Below are 21821 nucleotides of genomic sequence, written 5' to 3'. Positions count from 1 at the left end.
ATAAATACGATTGAATGAATGAAAGTTCTCCAACGTATTTTTCCTTTTACGCTCATATTCTTATTAGTATTATTTTTATCCATAATATTTGCAGCACCCACTCATTTTAACATTAGCAGCAAGCTTCATTATCGAAATTGAATCACATTAGTCCTAAATAAGATGGCCCATGTGAGATCACAACAGAATTACATATTAAGAACAGGACACTCAACACTGAATGTTTTGCCAAGTAAACGTTCAAGACTTAACAATGCTGAAATTTATCTTTCAACTCTGGAGGCTGTTCCCTTCTTCTACCCCCTGCCATCCCAACCCCAGCAAAGAGGAAGTTAGGGCAACTGCACCTCACATGTGGGTAGGGACCGTTTCTATATGTCACCAACTTGTACTTCCCAAGCGCTTAGTACAGTGCTCGGCACACAGTAAGCGCTCAATAAATACGATTGAATGAATGAATGAACATGTATCTGGTCTTCCCCTCCAGCTCCACCCGTTTTGATTAATGGCTGGAGGGAAGAGAAGGGACCTTCCCTTCCCTTCTAGACTGTGAGCCCGTTGTTGGGTAGGGACCGTCTCTAGATGTTGCCAACTTGTACTTCCCAAGCGCTTAGTACAGTGCTCTGCCAAAGCAAGCGCTCAATAAATACGACAATGAATGAATGAATGAATGAATGAAGGGGCCAGCAGGTTGGGTGAATATTACTCTGAAGTAAAAACTGGTGGAAATACACATTTTCCCCTCAAGTATCCTACAAACTTGAACTGTAATAAAGGAATATATACCAAAATTAAAGAGCTGATTTTTCATTGTTTCTTCCTTTCTACACAAAATGATGGCCAACAACTTCACTTGATAATTCAATTTTGCAATAAAGGTGTAAAATAATAATAATAATGATGGTATTTGTTAAGCACTTACTATGTGCGAAGTACTGTTCTAAGCGCTGGGGGGGGGGGGGGGAATACAAGGTGATCAGGTTGTCCCATGTGGGGCTCACAGCCTTAATCTGCATTTAAAAGTTCACAAAGTTGACTAATAGAAGAGTCTTCTAAACGACGGGATCTCTTTTGTAATAATAATAATAATAATGGCATTTGTTAAGTGCTTACTATGTGCAAAGCACTGTTCTAAGCACTGGAACTGTTCTAAGCATAGTACTAAATTTTGTACTAAAATTGGGCATATCTCATGACTCCATCAAGGGAAAGTTCAGCTACCGCTCATACCCTGGCATTTATCACGGCAAGAAACCTATATTCACCCGTCTTTTGTTCCCTCTACCCAACTAATAAGATGAGAGCGCGCTGTCAATTCCTTTGGGAAAAATAGTCAGGAAGCTTGGTAGGAAACAAGAGGGATTAAAATCAGCCCATCTCTTCCTTTCTCACTTAATTGTTGAGTAACTAAAATTACAATTCAATTCTACCAGAATATATGTTTTCACTATGCATTTGGGGTGGAACAAGACAGCAAAATTGGGGAATATTCTTCTGACCAGGTGTATCTGCTTAAATGTAGTGTGAGGAGCTGTCAGAAGAAATGGTTGTATATATACATGGAAAACATCGGACATAGGGTCATTTGTGGCCAGGAAATGTGTGTGTTTATTGTTATATTGTACACTCCCAAGGGGTTAGTACAGTGCTTTGCATACAATAAGCACTCAATAAATACAGTTGACTGACTGACAGTCCAGGACAAAGGAAGAACAGGTATTTTATCTCAGATTTTCAGATGAGGAAGCCAAGTGGCTTGCTCATATAACAATAAAAATGCACATTCCCTGCCCACAAGGAGCTGACAGCCCTGTGGGGAACAGGAACAATGTCTGATCTGATTATTTTGTATGTCTCCCAGAACTTAAGGCTTTGCACAGGATATGAGTTTAATAAATACTATGATTACCATTACTGCTGGGGCTCTAACCTGCATCTCCTAACTCTCCACTCCTTGCTCCTTCCATTAGGCCACACTGCCTCTCTGCCATTTTTCCTTAAAATGGGGTTCTGCAAGAAAACCACCCTCATTTTACGGGAGTCATAACATCCCTCACTTACTAGTCTCTTTTTTTTTTAATGGTATTTGTTAAGCCCTTACTAGATGCCAAGAATTGTACTAAGCCCTGGGGTAGATACAAAATAATTGGGTGGGATAGAGTCCTTGTCCCACATAGGGCTCACAGTCTTAATTCCCATTTTACAGCCGAGGTAACTGAGGCACAGAGACGTTAAATGACTTGCCCAAGGTCACACAGCAGACAAGTGGCAGATCAGGATTAGAACCCAAGTCCTCCTTACCCCCAGGCCCGTGCTCTTTCCACTAGGCCAAACTGTTTCTCGTGCTTCCTTAAAATACACCAAATTATGAGCTGTTTGCTTTTCATTAAAACATTCACTAAAGACCACTATCTAAAACATTTAGTAGAGGCCAAAGCAGGTGTCACTCTTCCTAGAAAACAAACCCCTGATCTATTCCAGTACAGCAACTTCTGGCAGTTTTCTTTTTTATTAATGGTATTTGTTCAGCACTTACTACATGCCCGGCACTGTATTAAGCAATGGGCACGGTACTAAGGCAGTTGGTAGCACTAGAGACCAACTAAACCCAATTTGACGTTCTGGGTGTCTTTCAGACACTAAAAAAAAAGATAAGAAACTATTCCAAGAAAGGATACACTTTATTTTTTACTGAAGATGTTAAATGAATCCAAAAGTTCTAATACATGGTCACGTAAACCATTTCCCCAACAACATACACTGTGCCTTAATCGTATGAAAAATTGACAACACATTAAGACAAACTATTATCTGCTGATCTTTAAATCTACCTACTGACTGCCTGATAACTTCAGGAAAATCTGCAGATCAACTGAGGAGCTGCTGAAACAGTACATGTCACAGCGTGAGGTAATGGACAAGAATAACAACTTGTCCTGTTCGATTTAACGGCAAACCTGATCATGGAGATTTTTTAAAAGAAATTTCTAGTATTTCTCGCTGAAGTTTGAGTCTAGGGAAATTTGGCTAATGATTACATTAAGTGGTGGCTTTCCCTCAGATGCAGATTAACCAGGATACATATAAACAGGCACGGTATTTTTATTTTACTACAGGTAACACTTGAAGCTAGTTGACGCTAGTTCCTATTTATGCCAGGCCTCTCTCCCATCCTGGGTATACATCATGTCCCTATTTAGAGAAGGGAGCTCCTTGAAAGTGCCCATGTTCCAACCACATTTCCTGTTTTCAACCGCACTACTTCAACAGGCACCAGCAAGGCCAGGGAGAGTTAAAGGGGTTTTTCCCTGACCTGGTGACTGTTTTGGACAAGATGAAACATTCACCTTTCCTCTGAAAAGGTACATTTAAAATGGTTAAAAAGCAGCCCCCCCGAAGCATGATGACAAGTGCTAGAGAAACGACGACACCAAACGAAAGAATTCTAAACCAAACCAGGAATGAAGATGTTCGATGCTTTATTTTAACTTCTTGGCCTCTAATGATAGTGCCAATCAGCTGCCCACGTTCACTATGGGTGGTTGCCATGGCATTTTCAAACTCGAGGCTAAAACCAACTCATGGGTTATATATATATATATATATACATATATATATATATATATATATATACATACATCATGTTGTTATTGATATATTATATATATATGTTATATATATGCACATATATATACATATATATATAATATATCAATAACAACACGATACAAATCAGACAACTACTAACTTGTATTAGCTTAAAACCAAGCTCTGTATCCTCCTGAGGGCTGGACTGTGGGCTCCAGGCCTCCTCTGCCTTGCAAACACCCTTGTTCTCCACCCCACTTCTGTCACTCCCTTTTGCTCCGCGGACTCCAGGCCCTGCCACGGAACAGGCATCATCAGAAGGCTTCCCACTCAGCAGTCAAGTCTAATTGGAGACCCTTCCCTTCCTTCAAGTGGCAAAAGGAGCTTTGGTCTCCATTGCTGTCCGGCTAGGAGATCTTCCTGGGGAAGAGGAGCCGCGCTATGGGCAAAGGGGAAGACTGAGAACTAGCAGTGTCCAATGGTCTCAGTTTTGGACAGTAGGATGTCAACGCCAAGTCGGCCTCTCACCGGGTCAGATCACGGCTGGACTTTCTAAAATCACAGGGTGGGAAGGGGAGGTCCAGGGCTTCCACGATACACCTCGTCGGCTGGTTTTAGGACCCCCGGGCTCTTCCCCTAGGCCACGCATCCCCTGCCCGCCCCGAGCCCAGGCTGGGCCAGTTGCAGGGCAAGAGCCCCATTTACAAGCCAGGTCTGTTGAGACTCAGGCAGAGAGTGGGCTTCGTTCCTGGGGCTGTGGATGGCTGGGAGGACGGCGGAGGGGTCAGCAATGACAGAGTCGGGACCCCCAGTGCTTGGGGCCAGAGCTGAGTTTCGACCACAAAGGTCGACATTGTCTCCCCGGCAATACTTCCAGCCAGCCCCTCCTTTACTGAGCAGTGGCAGCCATGCAGGTGGAACAGAGGAAACTGGGGAGGGGTTTAGAGTGGTAACTCCTTGGATGCTGTGTATGTGTGGCAGCCATCCTGGGAAGGTTTGATTCGTGTGCTAGCTTTGTACTGTCCCAGATGGTGGCCCTGTTAATAGGATCAGCAAGGGAATTATTGGTGTTCCGGTGGAATGGGCAGGCCAACCTCCAAGTCCACGCTTTAGGCCCTTGATTTGGCCCCGGTCCTTGTACTCATTATTTTGCACGGACCCCATGACTTTCTTCCAGGAAACTGAAAGTGCCTGACAAAGTTTTACAACGTAAAGCAAATTGTATAACTCTGCTCCACATACACAGTCGCTTTTATCCTGCCCACTTCTTCAAAAGAACAAATGAGCAGATAGTCCCCACACACACGTTGGGCTGCATTATGGCTGCACTCGTTTCTTCCTTGCTACCCTAAAGTAACCGTTAGGAGGATGCTATTACTGCATATTTGACCTGGAGCAGCCCTTTACAGACCCTCTGTTAGATTCAAGAAGTGACAACTTCATTTTTAGATTAATCTGGCCCCACATGAGTCTTACAACAGATACAGTGATAGCAAAAAAAATTTTAAAATTATCAATACAACAATTTCAAATTGTTAAGTCACCTTACCTGCATCTTTTCGCCCTGGTTTTTCAAACCTTCTGTCTCCCCTTCAAAGACAAAAAGAGAGGTTCAAACAAGGTTTTAGCAGCAGTCCAAAAGAGCACTCACTCTCCCTCTGAATTTAATGTAAACTACAAAATGGAAGCCTGGCAATAACCAAAATGCCCTACAAATCCCAACTAGGATACTTGCGGTGACCAGGTTATCCTTAGTACTGTCTACTCTCTTTGAGTCTCTACTCAAAGTGATCTATTTCTATTCAGAACCAATAACAACCCAGAAATTAAAAGTCTTAATGTAGTATTATTTAATCTTTACCCTAGCTAGAGCATGAATAATTCATATTTGTAAATTCCTTCATCTACAAACCTATCCCAATAGCCTTTCATGTCTTAGAGGAAAAAGAGGAACAAAAGAGAGGTTTCATGTAGTGGATGTCTTTGTTCAGATGCATAATTCTGTTTTACCTTTCTTCCCAGCTCTGGGATCTGTGCATTTCCCTACCACCTCCTCGCCCAAATCCACCCTCCACTTCATCAAAACTTCTTTGGTAGAAACCACCTTCTCCTCGGCCTCGGCCTGTAAAATAAAAGAAAAGGACAGTCAAACATCCAAACCTGTTACGAAGCCATTTTTCCTATCCTAAACAAAATTTTGAAACACGCTTGCTGACTCCTCTTTAAAAAGACTCATTTAGTGACCTGGATTTTCCATCTAAATTGATTTTAACTGAAAAATGCCTTCGTTTTACAAAATGTGAGTTTTCACCTGAATTTTGTATTCAGTCTTTTAATTAATATATTAGGTAAAAGACTATAATGATGCAGAGTATGGCTTTCGAAAGCTATTTTATATGCATGTATTCCCCAATGCCTAAGGCAATAAATTATGTGAATATTTAACGTGTATAGTTCTAGAATAATGAGTATACAGAAGAGCTCTGTGGTGCACATATACCATTTAAAAAAACTGCTGCAAGCCTGTCTTACAAAGGAATTTGGAAATTCCATCAAAGGATATCACAAACCAGCAATCCTCCAGAACTATAAAACCATGGTTCCTCTTATTAAATCCAGGATTAAACTGAGAGTAATGGTTCTAAGACTCAAAGAGTAAGAGTCAAATGGAAAGGTTTTTTTTCAGGAATTAGACAATATATTGATTTTACCAGGGGCATTCTCTTTACTTTCATTGCAGCAAGTCATTAAGAACACCATTTATTAAAGCACTGACGAATATCATCTTTACATTCTGATATTTATCCAGAAATGTAATATTTCCCTACCAACTTTCACCCGTTTTTACTGTAGTAATTGACCTAATAACACCAGGAAAAATTAATAAAAACCAAAAAGGAAGCAGCTCGCTTATATTTTAAAACACAAATTGTGCAAAATCTGCAGCGAGGACAGGTTAAGTTCCTATAGAAAATACATTTGAAAAACAAGCTGTGCTTAGGATAACTAATTCATTTAAAATAGTAACGTGATGAATAGGCATGTAGCAAACATCTTATCTACCACTAGACTTATGGTAGGTACAATAATCCAAAGCAGCTATGAGTTGGGTAATAAAAAATATACAACTTTTCGTATTTAAATAAGCTTCAGAGTTATTACTTTATTTTATTTGTACATATTTATTCTAATCATTCTATTCTGTTAATATGTTTTGTTCTCTGTCTCCCCCTTCTAGACTGTGAGCCCACTGTTGGGTAGGGACCGTCTCTATATGTTGCCAACTTGTACTTCCCAAGCGTTTAGTACAGTGCTCTGCACACAGTAAGCACTCAATAAATACGATTGAATGAATGAATGAAAATCAACCCAAGACTAAAGACAATCTCTACAAGGGAGGTAGCGGGGTCTGGTGGAAAGAGCAAAGTACTGGGAGCCAAGAAACCTGGGTTGACCTTGAAACCTCCCTGGCTCTTAGTTTCCTCACTTGTAAAATGGAGATAAATACCTTCTCCGTCCCTTTGCGGCTGTGAGCCCAAGGTGGGACAGGGACCGAGTCTGAGACTGGCATAACTTTGAGTCTACTCCAGCGCTTAGCACATAATAAGCTCTTATTATGAAAAAAATTAAGAAAACTTCGTAGATAACTAAGTAGGAAGACTGCTCCAGAAGTCAGTCGCATTACCCTGGATTATAAACATATCTGTGAGACTACTCTGAAATCATCATCATCATCAATCGTATTTATTGAGCGCTTACTATGTGCAGAGCACTGTACTAAGCACTTGGGAAGTACAAATTGGCAACATATAGAGACAGTCCCTACCCAACAGTGGGCTCACAGTCTAAAAATGATCCTGAAATGATCCTGGAGAAGTGAAAATGGTAGTTATAAAGAAAAACTGTGAGGGGAAAAAAACCATAAGGCAATCCTATATGTCTGACCTATTCACCTACCATCACTAAATAAATAAATCTTTCTAAATAAATACATCCACTTAGTAGAAGGCTTTCTCTGAGCCCTTCGTCCATAATAAATGTTTACTTTCCAACCCCTTCTCTGGTCAACAAAAGAAAATCACACTCCACAGCTGAGAAACAGCATGGCCTAATGGATAGAGAACAGGCCTGGGAGCCAGAAGAGAATGGTTTCTAATCCCAGCTCCCCAACATGTCTGCTGTGTGACCTTGGGCAAACCACTTAAATTCTCTGTGCCTCGGTTCCCTTATCTGTAGAATGGGGATTACAATTGTGAGCTCCATGTGAGACACGTAATACGTTCAACCTGATTAGCTTATACTTACCCTAGGGTTTAGTACAGTGTCTAGCATAAACTAAAGCAAATACCATATTTTTTTCAAGTGGCTGGAGGGAAATAAATTGTGCCTAGGAATTGGTTCTAGACAGGCAATGACAGGCAAATCTCGACCTCTCTGAGCCTGTCTCCTCTTCTGAAAAATGGGGGTGATTCCTGTTCTCCGTAACGCTGATTTATGAGCCCCATGCTAAGTCAGGGACGGTGTCTGGATCTGATAATTTGTCTCTTCCCATGCTAACAAATACCATGAGCATTACTACTATACAGAGCATTTATTCCAACTTTTTATGAGGTGGAACTTCAAGGGGAAAGGGGGGAAAAGGTGAAGAGATATTGCATACATCACATCAAGTGAAAGACGCTTCTACAAACTTGTCGTTTGTTCATATATTTATAACTTCACTGTCAGGGTCAAGCCTTGCATTCACATTAAGACTAAAATGCCTTTCGTGTGTGTTTGGTTTTTTTTAAAATGGCATTTATTAAGCGCTTACTATGTGCAAAGCACTGTTCTAAGCACTGGAGAGGTTAGAAGATGATCAGGTTGTCCCACAGGGGGGCTCACAGTCTTCATCCCCATTTTACAGATGAGGTAACTGAGGCCCAGAGAAGTTAAGTGACTTGCCCAAAGTCACACAGCTAATTGGCGGAGCCGGGATTTGAACCTATGACCTCTGACTCCAAAGCCCGTGCTCTTTCCCACTGAGCCACGCTGCTTCTCTATGTGTGTTTTTGAGAAGCAGTGTGGCTTAGTGGAAAGATCCCGGGCTTGGGAGTCAGAAGTAGTGGATTCTAATCCCGGCGCTCCCACTTGTCTGCTGTGTGACCTTGGGAAAGTCACTTCACTTCTCTGAGGGATTAAGACTGTGAGCCCCAAGTGGGACAACCTAATTACCTTGTATCTACCCCAGCGCTTGGAACAGTGCTTGGCACATAGTAAGCGCTTAACAAATACCGTTATCATTATTTTTGCTATTACTATATTGAATACTTTTCTTTGGTTTTGTTAATTATTCAATAGTTTCTTCAGCATGATCATTTTTGACAGGCTAAATTGGCATAAACCACTGATTTCTGACATGACAATCACTTTCAAACATTTAGATGCCAAGCAGAAGGTAATGAAAGCAGGCACAAAAAGGAGAACAGTGAGGAACACTTGAATTTCAGGAAAAAGTGGAAATCGATGAAGAGTCAGCTGAGCTATAAAATGGATTTTTCACTAAACATTTTGGCTAGAACACGGTTAGGAAATTTGTGAATGGCTATTTATCAAAGAAAGCCTGTTTGGAAAAGATGTGTCATGAGAGTAGAAGAAATCCTTTATGTACGTTTGTGATCTCAAAACATAATACTACAGTGCAAGTTTTCCTTCACATTGGTTTTAAACAACGTAATTCTCTCGCTATAGAAGAAATGGGTGTTGTCCCTCTGGGTTCCTCTCTGGGCAGGAGCCAAATATCCGAGTTCTTGAAGCTCAAGACTGCTGGAGTCCTGAACTAATTTAGAGAACTCCAAGTCATGTGCTCCATACCCCACTTTACGGGTGATGATAATAGTAATAATACTTACGAGGCTTCTATGTACTAAGCACTGTACTAAGCACTAGGGTAGCTACAAGATAATCAGATCAAAAAACAATGGACTCCTTCAGTGATGGGGGTTTTGAAAGCTTCTGAAATCCCTCCTCCAGAATGGAAGGAAGAGTTCATCCTACTACAACCCAACTCAGACACTTCACCCTTCTAACACCAACCTACTCACTATTCCTCAATCTCACCTCTCTAACCGTCAACCCCCTTGCCCTCATCCTCCCTCTGGCCCGGAACTCCCCCACCTTCACTTCATCTCCGGCAGAACACCACTCCCCATGCCTTCCAAGGTTTAATAATAATAATAACGGTATTTGTTAAGCACTTACTATGTGGCAAGCACTGCTGTTCTAAGCGCTGGGGAGGTTACAAGGTGATCAGGTTGTCCCACGGGGGCTCACGGTCTTAATCTCCATTTTACAGATGAGGTAACAGAGGCAAAGAGAAGTTAAGTGACCTGCCCAAAGTCACACAGCTGACAACTGGAAGAGCCGGGATTTGAACCCATGACCTCTGACTCCAAAGCCCGGGCTCTTTCCACGGAGCCAATATCACATCTCCTCCACGTGGCCTTCCCTGACAACTTAGCCCTCATTTCCCCTACTCCCTCTCCCTTCTGCATCTCCTATGCACCTGGATCAGGCCCCTTCAAGCACGTGCTATTCATCCCACCCTCAGCCTTGATTATGTATAGATTCATAATTTATTTTAATGGCTGTCACCCCTCTAGACTGTAAGCTCCTTGTTTGCAGGGAACATGCCAACAACTCCGTTGCACTGTATTTCACCACGCGCTGTGAAGTTGGAAACTGTGGCTGCCCTGGGAGCTCCTTCAGCTTTTCCTTCCTGTCTGCCTCTCCGAGGAGAAGATCCCATGAATAAGACTGAAATGCTTCCACAGTCCCCTCCCCTACATTAGTATTTGGAAAGGAGTATCCAGACAAGTCCCAACAAATGATTAGGGGTGAGAGCTGTGCCCTCTTCTCCTGACCCGAAAAGTTCTACATCAAAGTAGGGTTCTAATCCAGGCTGTGTGACCTTGCGCGGGTCACTTCACTTCCCTGTGCCTCATTTTCCTCAGCTGCAAAATGGGATTAATACATGTTCTCCCTCCTACTTATTAACATTGAGCCCCATATGGACTGATTAACTTGTATTCGCCCCAGTGCTTAGAACAGTGCTTGACACATAGTAAGTGCTTAACAAATACCATAAAGTATAAACAGAAGATATCCACAAATGGCTTCAAGGTCTGGCAAGAGAATAAAGTGACAATATTCAATTTAGAAGCTCTTCGTGTTACCGGGTAAAACGCAACCTTCCTATAAAAGTAAAAAGGTCCATTATTAGAGCGTCTCATGTTAGCGTCCAAGTTTTTATTGGTATAAGGGACAGGTGGAAGGGACTTTTCAATACAGTTTCCCAATCCTGCCTACACGTTTGGTGGCAAAAACGGAAAGCCACATTAGACAGATGGGAAGCTGACGTCTGACCATTTGCTATACTCCTAAAATGAAGCAAATAAACTTGCCAAGTTCATCATTTAGTAACTTGTAAAATTTGCGTGACGGGGCAATTTTGCATTCTCATCACCCTTTTACGATTTCCTTGGACTCTATAAGGACGATGCCTTAACCCTCATCGGGATGTTGTCTGGCACCAGTCCCAATACCCTGCACCCCGGTGCCATTCGATGACTTCTGCTGCTTCTGATGTGTGTACTCGGAGAAGGGCTCTCACCTCGACCTCTAGAGGAACTTCGACCTCGAGGAGCCCCTACCGCTGTTCCTCCGCCTCGGCCCGTCAACCGTAGGACAGCGGCACTATTTACAGACATTGAAAAATTTCTCTGCCAAGAAAAGGAAAGCATAGAGTGAGTTTCAAAACTAGAGAGAGACACGCACGCCACTTCTCTCCTTTAGGTAACGGCCTCCTTTCCGGACGCCCCCCGCCTCAAACCTCTCAATTCCTCAGACTACCTTGTGTATAGTTCCACAGAGCGTGTTTGTAGAATGTTATCCGTAAGAGGTCACCTCCTCCAACAGGAACATCCTGATTATCCCAACCATCTTAGTACTGACAACCGACCAGCCACCTTAGCCCTCATTCATGCTGTGACTTTGAGCAAGTCAGTTAACTTCTCTGTACTTTGGTTTCCTCATCTGTAAAATGGGGATTCGATGCCTGTTCTCCCTCCCACTTAGACTGTGGCCACGTGGGGCAGGGATTGTGACTTGCGTGATCATTTTGTATCTGCCCCAGTGCTTAGAACAGTGCTTACCACATATTACTCTATTTATTTATTTTATTACTCTATTTATTTATTTTACTTGTTCATATCTAGTCTATTTATTTTATTTTGTTAATATGTTTGGTTTTGTTCTCTGTCTCCCCCTTTTAGACTGTGAGCCCACTGTCGGGTAGGGACTGTCTCTATGTGTTGCCAACTTGTACTTCCCAAGCGCTTAGTACAGTGCTCTGCACACAGTAAGCGCTCAATAAATACGATTGATGATTACTCACCCAAGCACTTAATACAGTGCTCTGAACACAAAGCGCTCAATACCACTCACTGAAAAAATACTATCATTGTGATTATCTGCTTTAAGAAATACCACACTATTATATATTTGGTTTATTTGTTAAAAGATGTATTTCCTTACTTACCTTTTTATCACCTGTAGCTATGCTCTTATCCTTTTACCAATTCTACGTTTACAATATGTAACTCCTAACCTACCCTTTTTCATTATTTCTCTAAGGGCGGAGAGAGCATCTTCTATTTATTATATAATAAAAATAATGATGGCATGTTAAGCGCTTACTATGTGCACAGCACTGTTCTAAGCGCTGGGGAGGATACAAGGTGATCTGGTTGTCCCAAGTGGGGCTCACAGTCTTAATCCCCATTTTACAGATGAGGTCACTGAGGCACAGAGAAGTTAAGTGCCTTGCCCAAAGTCACACAGCTGACAATTGGTGGAGGCAGGATTTGAACCCATGACTCGCAAGCCCATGCTCTTTCCACCGAGCCACGCTGCTTCTCCAATGCTCCTGGGCACCTAGTGCAACGCGTTCGCTAAATTAGAGCTTAAAAATGCTGCTACTGATGTTGACAATAAAATATGGGAATCCTTTTTGGATATTTTTTTCCCCCGTGGGGAAGAGGACAGAAATGAATGTGTCCACTGTCTTGCTGAATTACCAGAGATGCTCTCCAGAAGACACTTCATTCCCAAATCTGACCCAGTGCCCGTAGTACAAGCCAAAGTGGCCTGGGAACCAGTGAAAGAAAGGAGAGCAAGTGGGTGCTAAGGAGCTGGTGAAAAAGGAAAATGAGCTCTCGGTGCCTGGTGTGGCCAAGGTAACAATCCAGCTTTTCAAGTCTTGTGACACAGAGGCACTGGAAGGAGAGCTCCTGGTATTATACAGTTTAGAGCTGCCAAAATATACACGAAATTCACATTCCCCAGGAACTTACATAATCAGAGAGAAAAACATCAGTTGGAAGAACTGAATGGCTAACAGAACACACCCCTGGAAAGTGACTTAAAAAACAAGCATCGTCTTGGGGAGAGACTGACCTGTTCTTCTTCTGTGAAAGGTACAAGTGCCAATGGTGGCAGGGGCTCCTCCTGTAGAATAGGCAAAAACTCTTTATCCAGAAGATCTGAGGGTATCTGTAAGGCAAAAAAAAAAAAAAGACTAAGAACTCAGATACTCTCTCCAACATTAACAGACAGCAACCCCCCAAAAAATCTTATTAATCTCCATTTTTGACTCACCCCTGAAGAAGTTTTTCTTCTTTCATTCACTTTCCTACTTCCTGCAGACTTTCAAGTCAAATGTTGCTCAATCCCAAATCACTACTTAATTTGACATAAATTCACTCCCATATGCCTAGTTCTAGGGACCGACGTTGCCATGTAAATAATTTGCACTTTCTAGCCCACGGACACAATGCAAAACTTTCCTTACCTTATTTTCTTTTAGAAAAAGTGCTAACATTTCTTCTCTCCCATAGCGATAGTCTGCTAATTTATACTTCGGCAATGCTGGAGAAAGCGGAGGGGACGTCACGCTCCCACCACTAGACAGAGCTCGCAGCCTGAAACAAATTTGAGGTAGGGTGAGCCAGGTGAGAACATAATTCTTGTTTCTGAGTCATGCGCTGATTGGGGCACGCTTCAATTACAGCTCACAAGCAGAACTCGAAGCAAGTCGAATTATAAACTTCTAGATGCATAGTCTAATGTCCAAATGGTTTTAGAACTTAATAAAAACTATTACTCTACTAAACCTTTTGGGGAGGAACTGACCAGGCACTGCTCCACATTTGAGGAGGAAGGGGGAAGGCATAAGAAGAGGATTCTGCTGCTAAACTGAAGGCCATCCAAATTCGTAAAAAAGGTCGGTTTTTGATTCTTCTAAATAAAACAAAATATTTGAGCTTCGTTTTACTTGAAATTTCCCCTCCTACTTCTGGGGTTTAGTACAAGTAGGGTACTAAGGCACTCAGGATCTTGATGCTTTCCAAACATCATTTTAAGATTAAAACAAGCCAATTCAATAGAACCATCCCATATCTTCCATTTGGCAGTAACTATTTGGCAAAACAACTAGGGGAGTGGCAGACCCTATGTGCGCTCCACAACGTCTGAATAAGGTTGGCTCCTCTAGACTGTAAACTCATTGGGGGGAGGTAAAGCGGCTACCTACTCTGTTGTATTTTGCTCTCCCAAGCATAGTTCAGTGCCCTGCACAGAGTAGGCGCTCAATAAATACCACTGACTGATTTTGACCGATTAAATTAGATGGCTTGGATTGATATGGCTTCATATTAACACCATTTGCATTTCTTTATCATCCTATAAGGCCCTAGCATAATCATTTAAAAACATCATATAAGAACATAAAAATGGCAGCCCAACTGCTGACTGTATTTCTGCCGGCTTCTCTTACCTACAAGTCTGAGGTACATATGGTTGTACATATTTATTACTCTATTTATTTATTTATTTATTTATTTTACTTGTACATGGCTATCCTACTTATTTTATTTTGTTGGTATGTTTGGTTTTGTTCTCTGTCTCCCCCTTTTAGACTGTGAGCCCGCTGTTGGGTAGGGACTGTCTCTATGTGTTGCCAATTTGTACTTCCCAAGCGCTTAGTACAGTGCTCTGCACATAGTAAGCGCTCAATAAATACGATTGATGATGATGATGAAGTCTGACTGAAGAACAACTCTCATGAGTGGTGGCTGTATTAACCAGAGAGTAGTTCAAAAGATTTCTACTTGCAGTTAGAGGCCTGCTGTGGCTACTGAGTCATGGGGGACTTTTAATGGAAGAAGACAGGCCATTCATTTAATTTTTACTCAATGATTTAACACAAATGGGTTTCGGAGCCCTCTCCTCAAATATCTTGCTTACTAAAGTTTACTGGACATGAATAATCATTAGAAAAGCAGCATGGTGTAAGAGATGGAGCACGAGCCTGGGAATCAGGTCATGGGTTCTAATCCCAGCTCTGACACTTGTCTGTTCTGTGACCTTGGGCAATTTACTTCACTTCTCTAGGCTTAAGACACCTCGTCTGTAAACGGGGAATGAGCCTATGGACCCCTTGTGGGACAGAAATTGTGTCCAACACGATTTGTTTGGATCCACCCCAGTGCTTAGTGCAGTGCCTGGCACATAAGTAAGCACTTAACAAATACCACAGTTGTTATTTTTATCATTAGTTTTAGCAATTCAAAACAAATTAGACCCCAGTGAACCAGGCATAGGCATTTTATTCTTCTGGACCCCAAGAGAGAAAAGGAAGAGTAGTTCAAGTTGCTGTATGCAAGCCGTCTTCAGCTTACTAAACACACTCACGTTTCTCACAGCTGCAGACAGCAAACACTGCTACATTATAAGTTAAAAAAAAAAGCTACCTTTTTCGAAGAAAGAGACTTATGAATATTGGCAGGACAAAAAGGGCATTGTGTTTTAGTGCATTATGAAGAAGGGAGTTAAGGTCTATGGGTACCTTCAGTTTAAATGATAAAATGTTCCTCTTCGTATTTTCTAATGTTTACCTGCCCCTCCCCATCCCCCCGCCCTACCTCCTTCCCCTCTCCACAGCACTTATATATATTTGGGCAGATTTATTACTCTATTTTACTTGCACATATTTACTATTCTATTTTGTTAATGATTTGCATATAACTTTAATTCTATTTGTTCTGACGATTTTGACACCTGTCTACATGTTTTGTTTTGTTGTTTGTCTCCCCCTTCTAGACTGTGAGCCCACGGTTGGGTAGGGACCGTCTCTATATGTTGCCGGCTTGTACTTCCCAAGTGCTTAGTACAGTGCTCTGCACACAGTAAGCGCTCAATAAATACGACTGAATGAATGAAAATAGTGCTATGGAAGAATCACCCGCAGAAATATGCCAGGGCATACAGAAATAGAAGAAAAACCTTTTAAGGAGGGAAAAAACAGGTAGGCAAAAAATTCCTTCACACAAGTTTTCCTACAAAAATGTTCTTTGAATTCACATATTTGAAAATATTGTTGGATAATTTGGGGCATTAAATGGAGGGTTTAGCTTTTTTTCCCTCATTCAAATAAATGCAGTTTGAACACGTTTGCATATTCTGGATTAAAGGCATGAGTCCATTTTGGGGTAGAATCAATCGCTGGTACTGTGGAAGCACAAGGGTCGCGGTCCTGCATTTGCCCCCTTTCAGCTCTAGACCTGCTTCATCGCCTCTGGGTGCTCTTGGATGCCAAGACGATCAACTTCACAACACATCTTCACTTTGTTGTTCACCCGCTCTTCTGAAAGGAGTAGCCAAATTCAAGATGACACTACTTCTTTAGTGGGGTGGGGTGGGGTTTAATCACCTTGAGAACAAGGTAGGGGCTGGATGGAAAACCCCACCCCAACGAGTTATTGCTGCCTATCCTGATGTGTTCATCCTGTATTGTACCCTTGGGTTAAATTAGATGCTGTACTGTATAAAAGAAGAGCTGGTTTATTCAGAGTTGAGCTGGCCTTGACTCTGCTGGTCAACCACCTTTCCCTACTTGTGCTAGAAGAAGAGTTAGTAGGAATACACTTGTCTCCGAAATACCGGCTCGAACACAACACAGAGACGGTGAACTTTTTCTTCGACAGTACTTCCTGAGTGCTTACTGTGCTAAGCACTGTGCTAAGCGCTTGGGAAAGTACAATACAAAAGAGTACGAATTGATGAAAAAAGGGCAATAGAATCAGTAATCAGTCACATTGACTGCGTGCTTGCTGTATGCAGAGCACTGTACTAAGCGCTTGGGGGAGTATACTATAACAGTATAACAGTTGGCAGACACTCCCTGCCCACAACAGGTTTAAAGTCTAGAAGAGGGGACAGACATTAATGTAAATGTTCTTATTAGCTAAATATAAACTTATTTCTAATTTCCTCCTAACGGTGTTTCTTCCTTATGATGTCATCCTCTGGATTATTGTTTATTGATCATACTCTTGCTTTCTTCTATCTGCAATTTATCTGCGCGTCATTCTCCTCTGCTAGATTGTAAGCTCCTTAAATGCAAGTATTCTATCTACTGACTCTATTGTATTCTCCCAAATGCTTAGTACAGTGCCTTGAGCAGAGGAAACACTAAATAAATACTATTGCTTGATTGATGACACCATTATTATTCAACTGCCCAGCAAGATCACTTTAATTCCCACCTCTGCACCCTTTCCCAGCACAGAATACAATGCTCGGCACACAGTACGCATTTAAAACAACTATAATAATAATGGCATTTATTAAGCGCTTACTATGTGCAAAGCACTGTTCTAAGCACTGGGAAGGTTACAAGGTGATCAGGTTGTCCCTCAGGGGGCTCCCAGTCTTAATCCCCATTTTCCAGATGAGGTAACTGAGGCACAGAGAAGTGAAGTGACTTGCCCAAAGTCACACAGCTGACAATTGGCGGAGCCGGGGTTTGAACCCGTGACCCCTGACTCCAAAACCCGGGCTCTTTCCACTGAGCCACGCTGCTTCTGGCTCAGTGGAAACTATCAATCAGTGGAAAATACTGAGTGCTTACTGTGTGCAGAACTCTGTACTAAGCGCTTGGGAGAGTACACTATAACAGAGATGGACACATTCCCAGCCCTGGTAACATCATTAACAGCACGAAAACTTAATTTTCGAGCGAGACTGACCAATTTGGGGATACAACCTTCCCCCAAACTACTCTTCACCACAATAACCCTCGTTTGCCAGTTGCCCCACAACTGAATTTCTCCCCATGGGTTCAGGGGTGTGGATGTACAAGCTGCTGTGGTAATATAGCAGTTATCACCAAACTAAAAGCATTACTTGAGACGACCAGTAAATTTAAGACTGACTGATTCATTCATTCAATTGTATCCGTTGAGCGCTTACTGTCTGCAAAGTACTGTACTAAGCGCTTGGGAGAGTACAATACAGCAACATTCCCTGCCCACAATGAGCTCCCAGTCTCTCCAAAGACGGTAAAGAGAGAAGCAGCGTGGCTTAGTGGAAAGGTTTGGGAGTCAGAGGTTGTGGGTTCTAATCCCGACTCCGCCACTAGTCAGCCGTGTGACTTTGGGGAAGTCACCTAACTTCTCTGTGCCTCAGTTACCTCAACTGTAAAATGGGGATTAAGACCGTGAGCCCCATGTGGGACAACCTAATAGCCTTGCCTCTACCCCAGAGCTTAGAACAGTGCGTGACACATAGTAAGTGCTTAATACCAAAATTATTATTATTAAATAGGGCAGATTTTAATTGAAATAACTTTGCAAAACCCAATCACTTGGATTAATTTAAAACAGTTAGCTGATACAGTTGCTAACAATATTTTTAAAACCCCTTTGTCTCTATAACAGCAGAACAACAGAGTACCTTCAGACTCAGCCCAACAGTAAGTAGAATGTGGCCAGCTGAATTCTTAAAGAGCCACACTACCTGGGATACATTACTAAGACATTCATTTTAAATTACATTTCTCAAAGGTTTACGGCATCTCCCTAATACACGTATTTAACTGTACATTCAATTGTTTTGATTATTCTGTTTACAAATACCTCGATGTCTGCTTCTGTGTTTAAGAATATAGGCTCTTTGTGGGCAGAAACGGCATCGCTTGCTCATTTTGTATCTCTCAAACCTTTTAGTACAGAAAGTGCTCAGTAAATGTCATTATTATTACAACTATTGCTCCAGTACCATTCTACATATCCTGAACCACGGGCTTCCCTGGACTGGCGGTGGGAGGAGAGGAACAAACACAAAGACTGTAGTAGCGTCTCGGTCAGACCTGCTAAGAACCTCTGGCCGGGCTGCAGAGCGGAGGGCCAGCCTGAAGCTGGAGAGGGGTGACCTGCACCCTCTTATGTCAGGTCTCCTCAGGCTAGAGTGGGGACAACCGCTCCCAACAAGAGCTGAGGATCCACGGTCTCTGGGCAAAGAATTTCACAGGCCCTGAAGAACTGTATACACTCCCCTGGAAGCTGCAACAGACCCCAGGAGCAACTGAGCATCTCCAGCTCTAGGCACCTAAGGCCGGCTTAGTTTGGGCCAAGAAAAGGCCCACACTTACGGTGTCTGGCTGCAGCCCAAGATTACTAGCCGGGAACCACTGACCACCTGCTCAAATCCCTAAAAAATGCCAGACTTCAGCAGTCCCCAGAAGTTAGGCCAGGCCCAGCCGTGTCAAATACATCTGGAGCTCTCTACTCCTAAGCTTCTTCTATTTGTAATTTATGCATCTGTCTCCTCTACAAAACTATAAGCTCCCGTGCCCTTAGCGGAGTGCTCTCCTCACTGCAGGTGCTCACTAAGTGTTACTGATTAAGTTAGGCAGGTGCCAGAACTTCAGCCTATGCAGGGCTCTAGATGCCACGCTTTTCAGTAGTGCTCTAAATATCGAATCGTGCTCCAAGGAAACCCACAAGAACCAGCTCCAATTGTTGGGGGTGGCAAGGGTCACCGGCCCAGTCAGCTTGACGTATACTATTTGTACAACAGGGTGAGCAACCATGGGTAAACCCACCTCACCAACTGGGGTCACAAAGGGGACAGAAATGAACCCAGGACGTCTGTTCCACTTCTTTCTTGTATCTACCCCAGAGCTTAGAACGGTGCTTGGCACATAGTCAGCACTTAAATACCATCATTATTATTGTTATTATTATTATTTCTTCACCCTTGCTGGCACATCACTGCTCCCCTACCTGGGGGCTCCCTCTCACCCTCACCAGAAGTTCCTCTTGCCCCCTGCCCCAGAGCAAATGGGAAACACATCTGTCTCACTACAGCACCCCAGAAACCTAGGGATCGGTTGGCCACTGACGCTCCGCAGCCCCATCTGAAAAGCTACTGCCTCACTTCCAAGCCCAAAATGGCCAACCTCCACCATCACCGCCCGGACAGCAGCGGGACCCCAACTCAGCTGGCCTGTCCCAGACCTGTTCCACAGACACCATTACTTGGCTCTTGGGGGTACGACCAGTGGAGGCTAAGTGATCTCCTCCTTCCCTTCCCTACTCCTTTCTCCCCTTTCTTTTTCCTCCCTCCCATACTTCTTCCCTTCTTTCCTTATATCCCTCCCTCACACACACCCCTCCAAATTCCATCCTCCAACACACACATGTTGGATCCATCTGTGGTTCCTTTCCAGGTCCATGCCAGGCTACAAATAGTAATAACAGTGATAATGGTATTTGTTAGTCACCTACTAGGTGCTGGGCACTGTACTAATTGCTGGGGTAGATAAAGAGTGAGCTACGCTGCCCATCTTGCCCAAAAAGCTGACAGAGTAAAGTCACTAGCTTTGCCCCTTAGTACTAATCTCTTGAAAGCAATGGTCTCCTTTGCCCACCATGTAGTTGTTGCCCCTGGTCTGTCTACTACAGATTCCAGAAGGTTCTGGGACCTAAACTGACTGCATGCGAACCATGCTCCACTCAGACCAGATATAGAGGTTCAAGTTTTAAAACTGACCTACCAAACTCTGCGACTATGTTGACTAAACTGAGATCTACATTTAGTCTACTTCGGCAGTAATTCCTGGCACACAGTGCTTCTAGGTACTGAATGTGAAATACAAAAGATAAGCTTATGGATAAAAAGAGACACAAAATCCATCAATGCCAGATGCCTCAGATGGTCACAAATGTCAAAAATAAGGGCACGATGCTGGCTTATTAGTTTACAGTTAACTAATCAAGTCTCACCATGAATAAACCTGACAAATTTTTCCAGGGTCTCAAAAATGCTCACATTTCATTTTAATACTGTGGGGTATATCTATCATTTTATCATAACACAACACTAATGGTCCCAGGTATCTCTAAAGGCATTCAAGAATTAAATAGAAAAATTCCCATTTTTATACGCATTAATAATCCTCAGTGGAGGGACTCCTCAGACCGGCAAGTTTGCTATATCACTAAAAAGAAAGAATCCCTTAAAAAATTCCATAAGCTTTTCACGTTTTTAATTATCTGAGAAACTGACGTCTTACTATTCATTCTTTCATTCAATTGTATTTATTGAGCGCTTACTGTGTGCAGAGAACTGTACTAAGCACTTGGGAAGTACAAGTTGGCAACATATAGAGATGGTCCCTACCCAACAGCGGACTCACAGTCTAGAAGGGGGAGACAGACAACAAAACAGAACATATTAACAAAATAAAATAAATAGAATAAATATGTACAAGGAAAATAAATACAGTAATAAATATGTACAAACATATATACATATATACAGGTGCTGTGGGGAGGGGAAGGAGGTAAGGCGGAGGGAGAAGAAGGAGGGGGTTCAGTCTAGACCTAAAGGTGAAACTGACCATTTTTTATTAAGGTCAAAAGTTATTCACACAAACACATATATTGAATACTTTCCTCCAGATATTTCATATATCTAAAACGCACATGTTCTTAGCTTTCATAGCTCATTCGGTCAACACAGAACCATCCCACGCTTTCGAAAGGAGGGGCAGGTTAAAATAATAACAATAAAATTAAATTTAAAAATCACTCACCATTCAGGCCCAAAGTTAAGTGTCTGAGTTTCTGCTGCCATTTTTTCTGAACTTTTTTTCAAGAGGTTTTTAAAAGTGAAAAAATCTGAAAAAGAAAAAGAGAAAACCATGTATGACAAGGAGAATTCAGACAATTAAAGCTACACTACCACTCCCTTAATATGCTCCAAGGAAGAAGGCAAAAGAGTGGCGGCTCGTAGTGTGGGGTTGGGGCTCGATTTGGGCCGGAGCTCTACACGTGGCACATACCCAAACA

General features: G+C 42.5%; 1 protein-coding gene across 8 annotated transcripts in view; it reads right to left on the bottom strand.

The window, feature by feature from the left end:
• GIGYF2 (GRB10 interacting GYF protein 2) overlaps positions 1-21821 on the bottom strand; it is a 164054-nt gene that overhangs the window by 88482 nt on the left and 53751 nt on the right. For all 8 annotated transcript variants that reach the window (XM_038755025.1, XM_038755094.1, XM_038755171.1 and 5 more), the window contains 6 exons: positions 21566-21650; positions 13478-13607; positions 13084-13179; positions 11240-11348; positions 5599-5710; positions 5138-5178 (listed from right to left, as the gene is read on the bottom strand). In XM_038755025.1, coding sequence (XP_038610953.1) covers positions 5138-5178; positions 5599-5710; positions 11240-11348; positions 13084-13179; positions 13478-13607; positions 21566-21606 — 529 coding nt within the window. In that variant the 5' untranslated portion in view covers positions 21607-21650. The remainder of the gene's footprint in view (positions 1-5137; positions 5179-5598; positions 5711-11239; positions 11349-13083; positions 13180-13477; positions 13608-21565; positions 21651-21821) is intronic.

The sequence above is a fragment of the Tachyglossus aculeatus genome, chromosome 1, assembly GCF_015852505.1.
Source record: "Tachyglossus aculeatus isolate mTacAcu1 chromosome 1, mTacAcu1.pri, whole genome shotgun sequence".
In the NCBI taxonomy this organism is placed as follows: domain Eukaryota; kingdom Metazoa; phylum Chordata; class Mammalia; order Monotremata; family Tachyglossidae; genus Tachyglossus; species Tachyglossus aculeatus.
The sequence above is the reverse complement of the archived record's forward strand: the minus strand, read 5'-3'. Positions and strand labels throughout refer to the sequence as shown.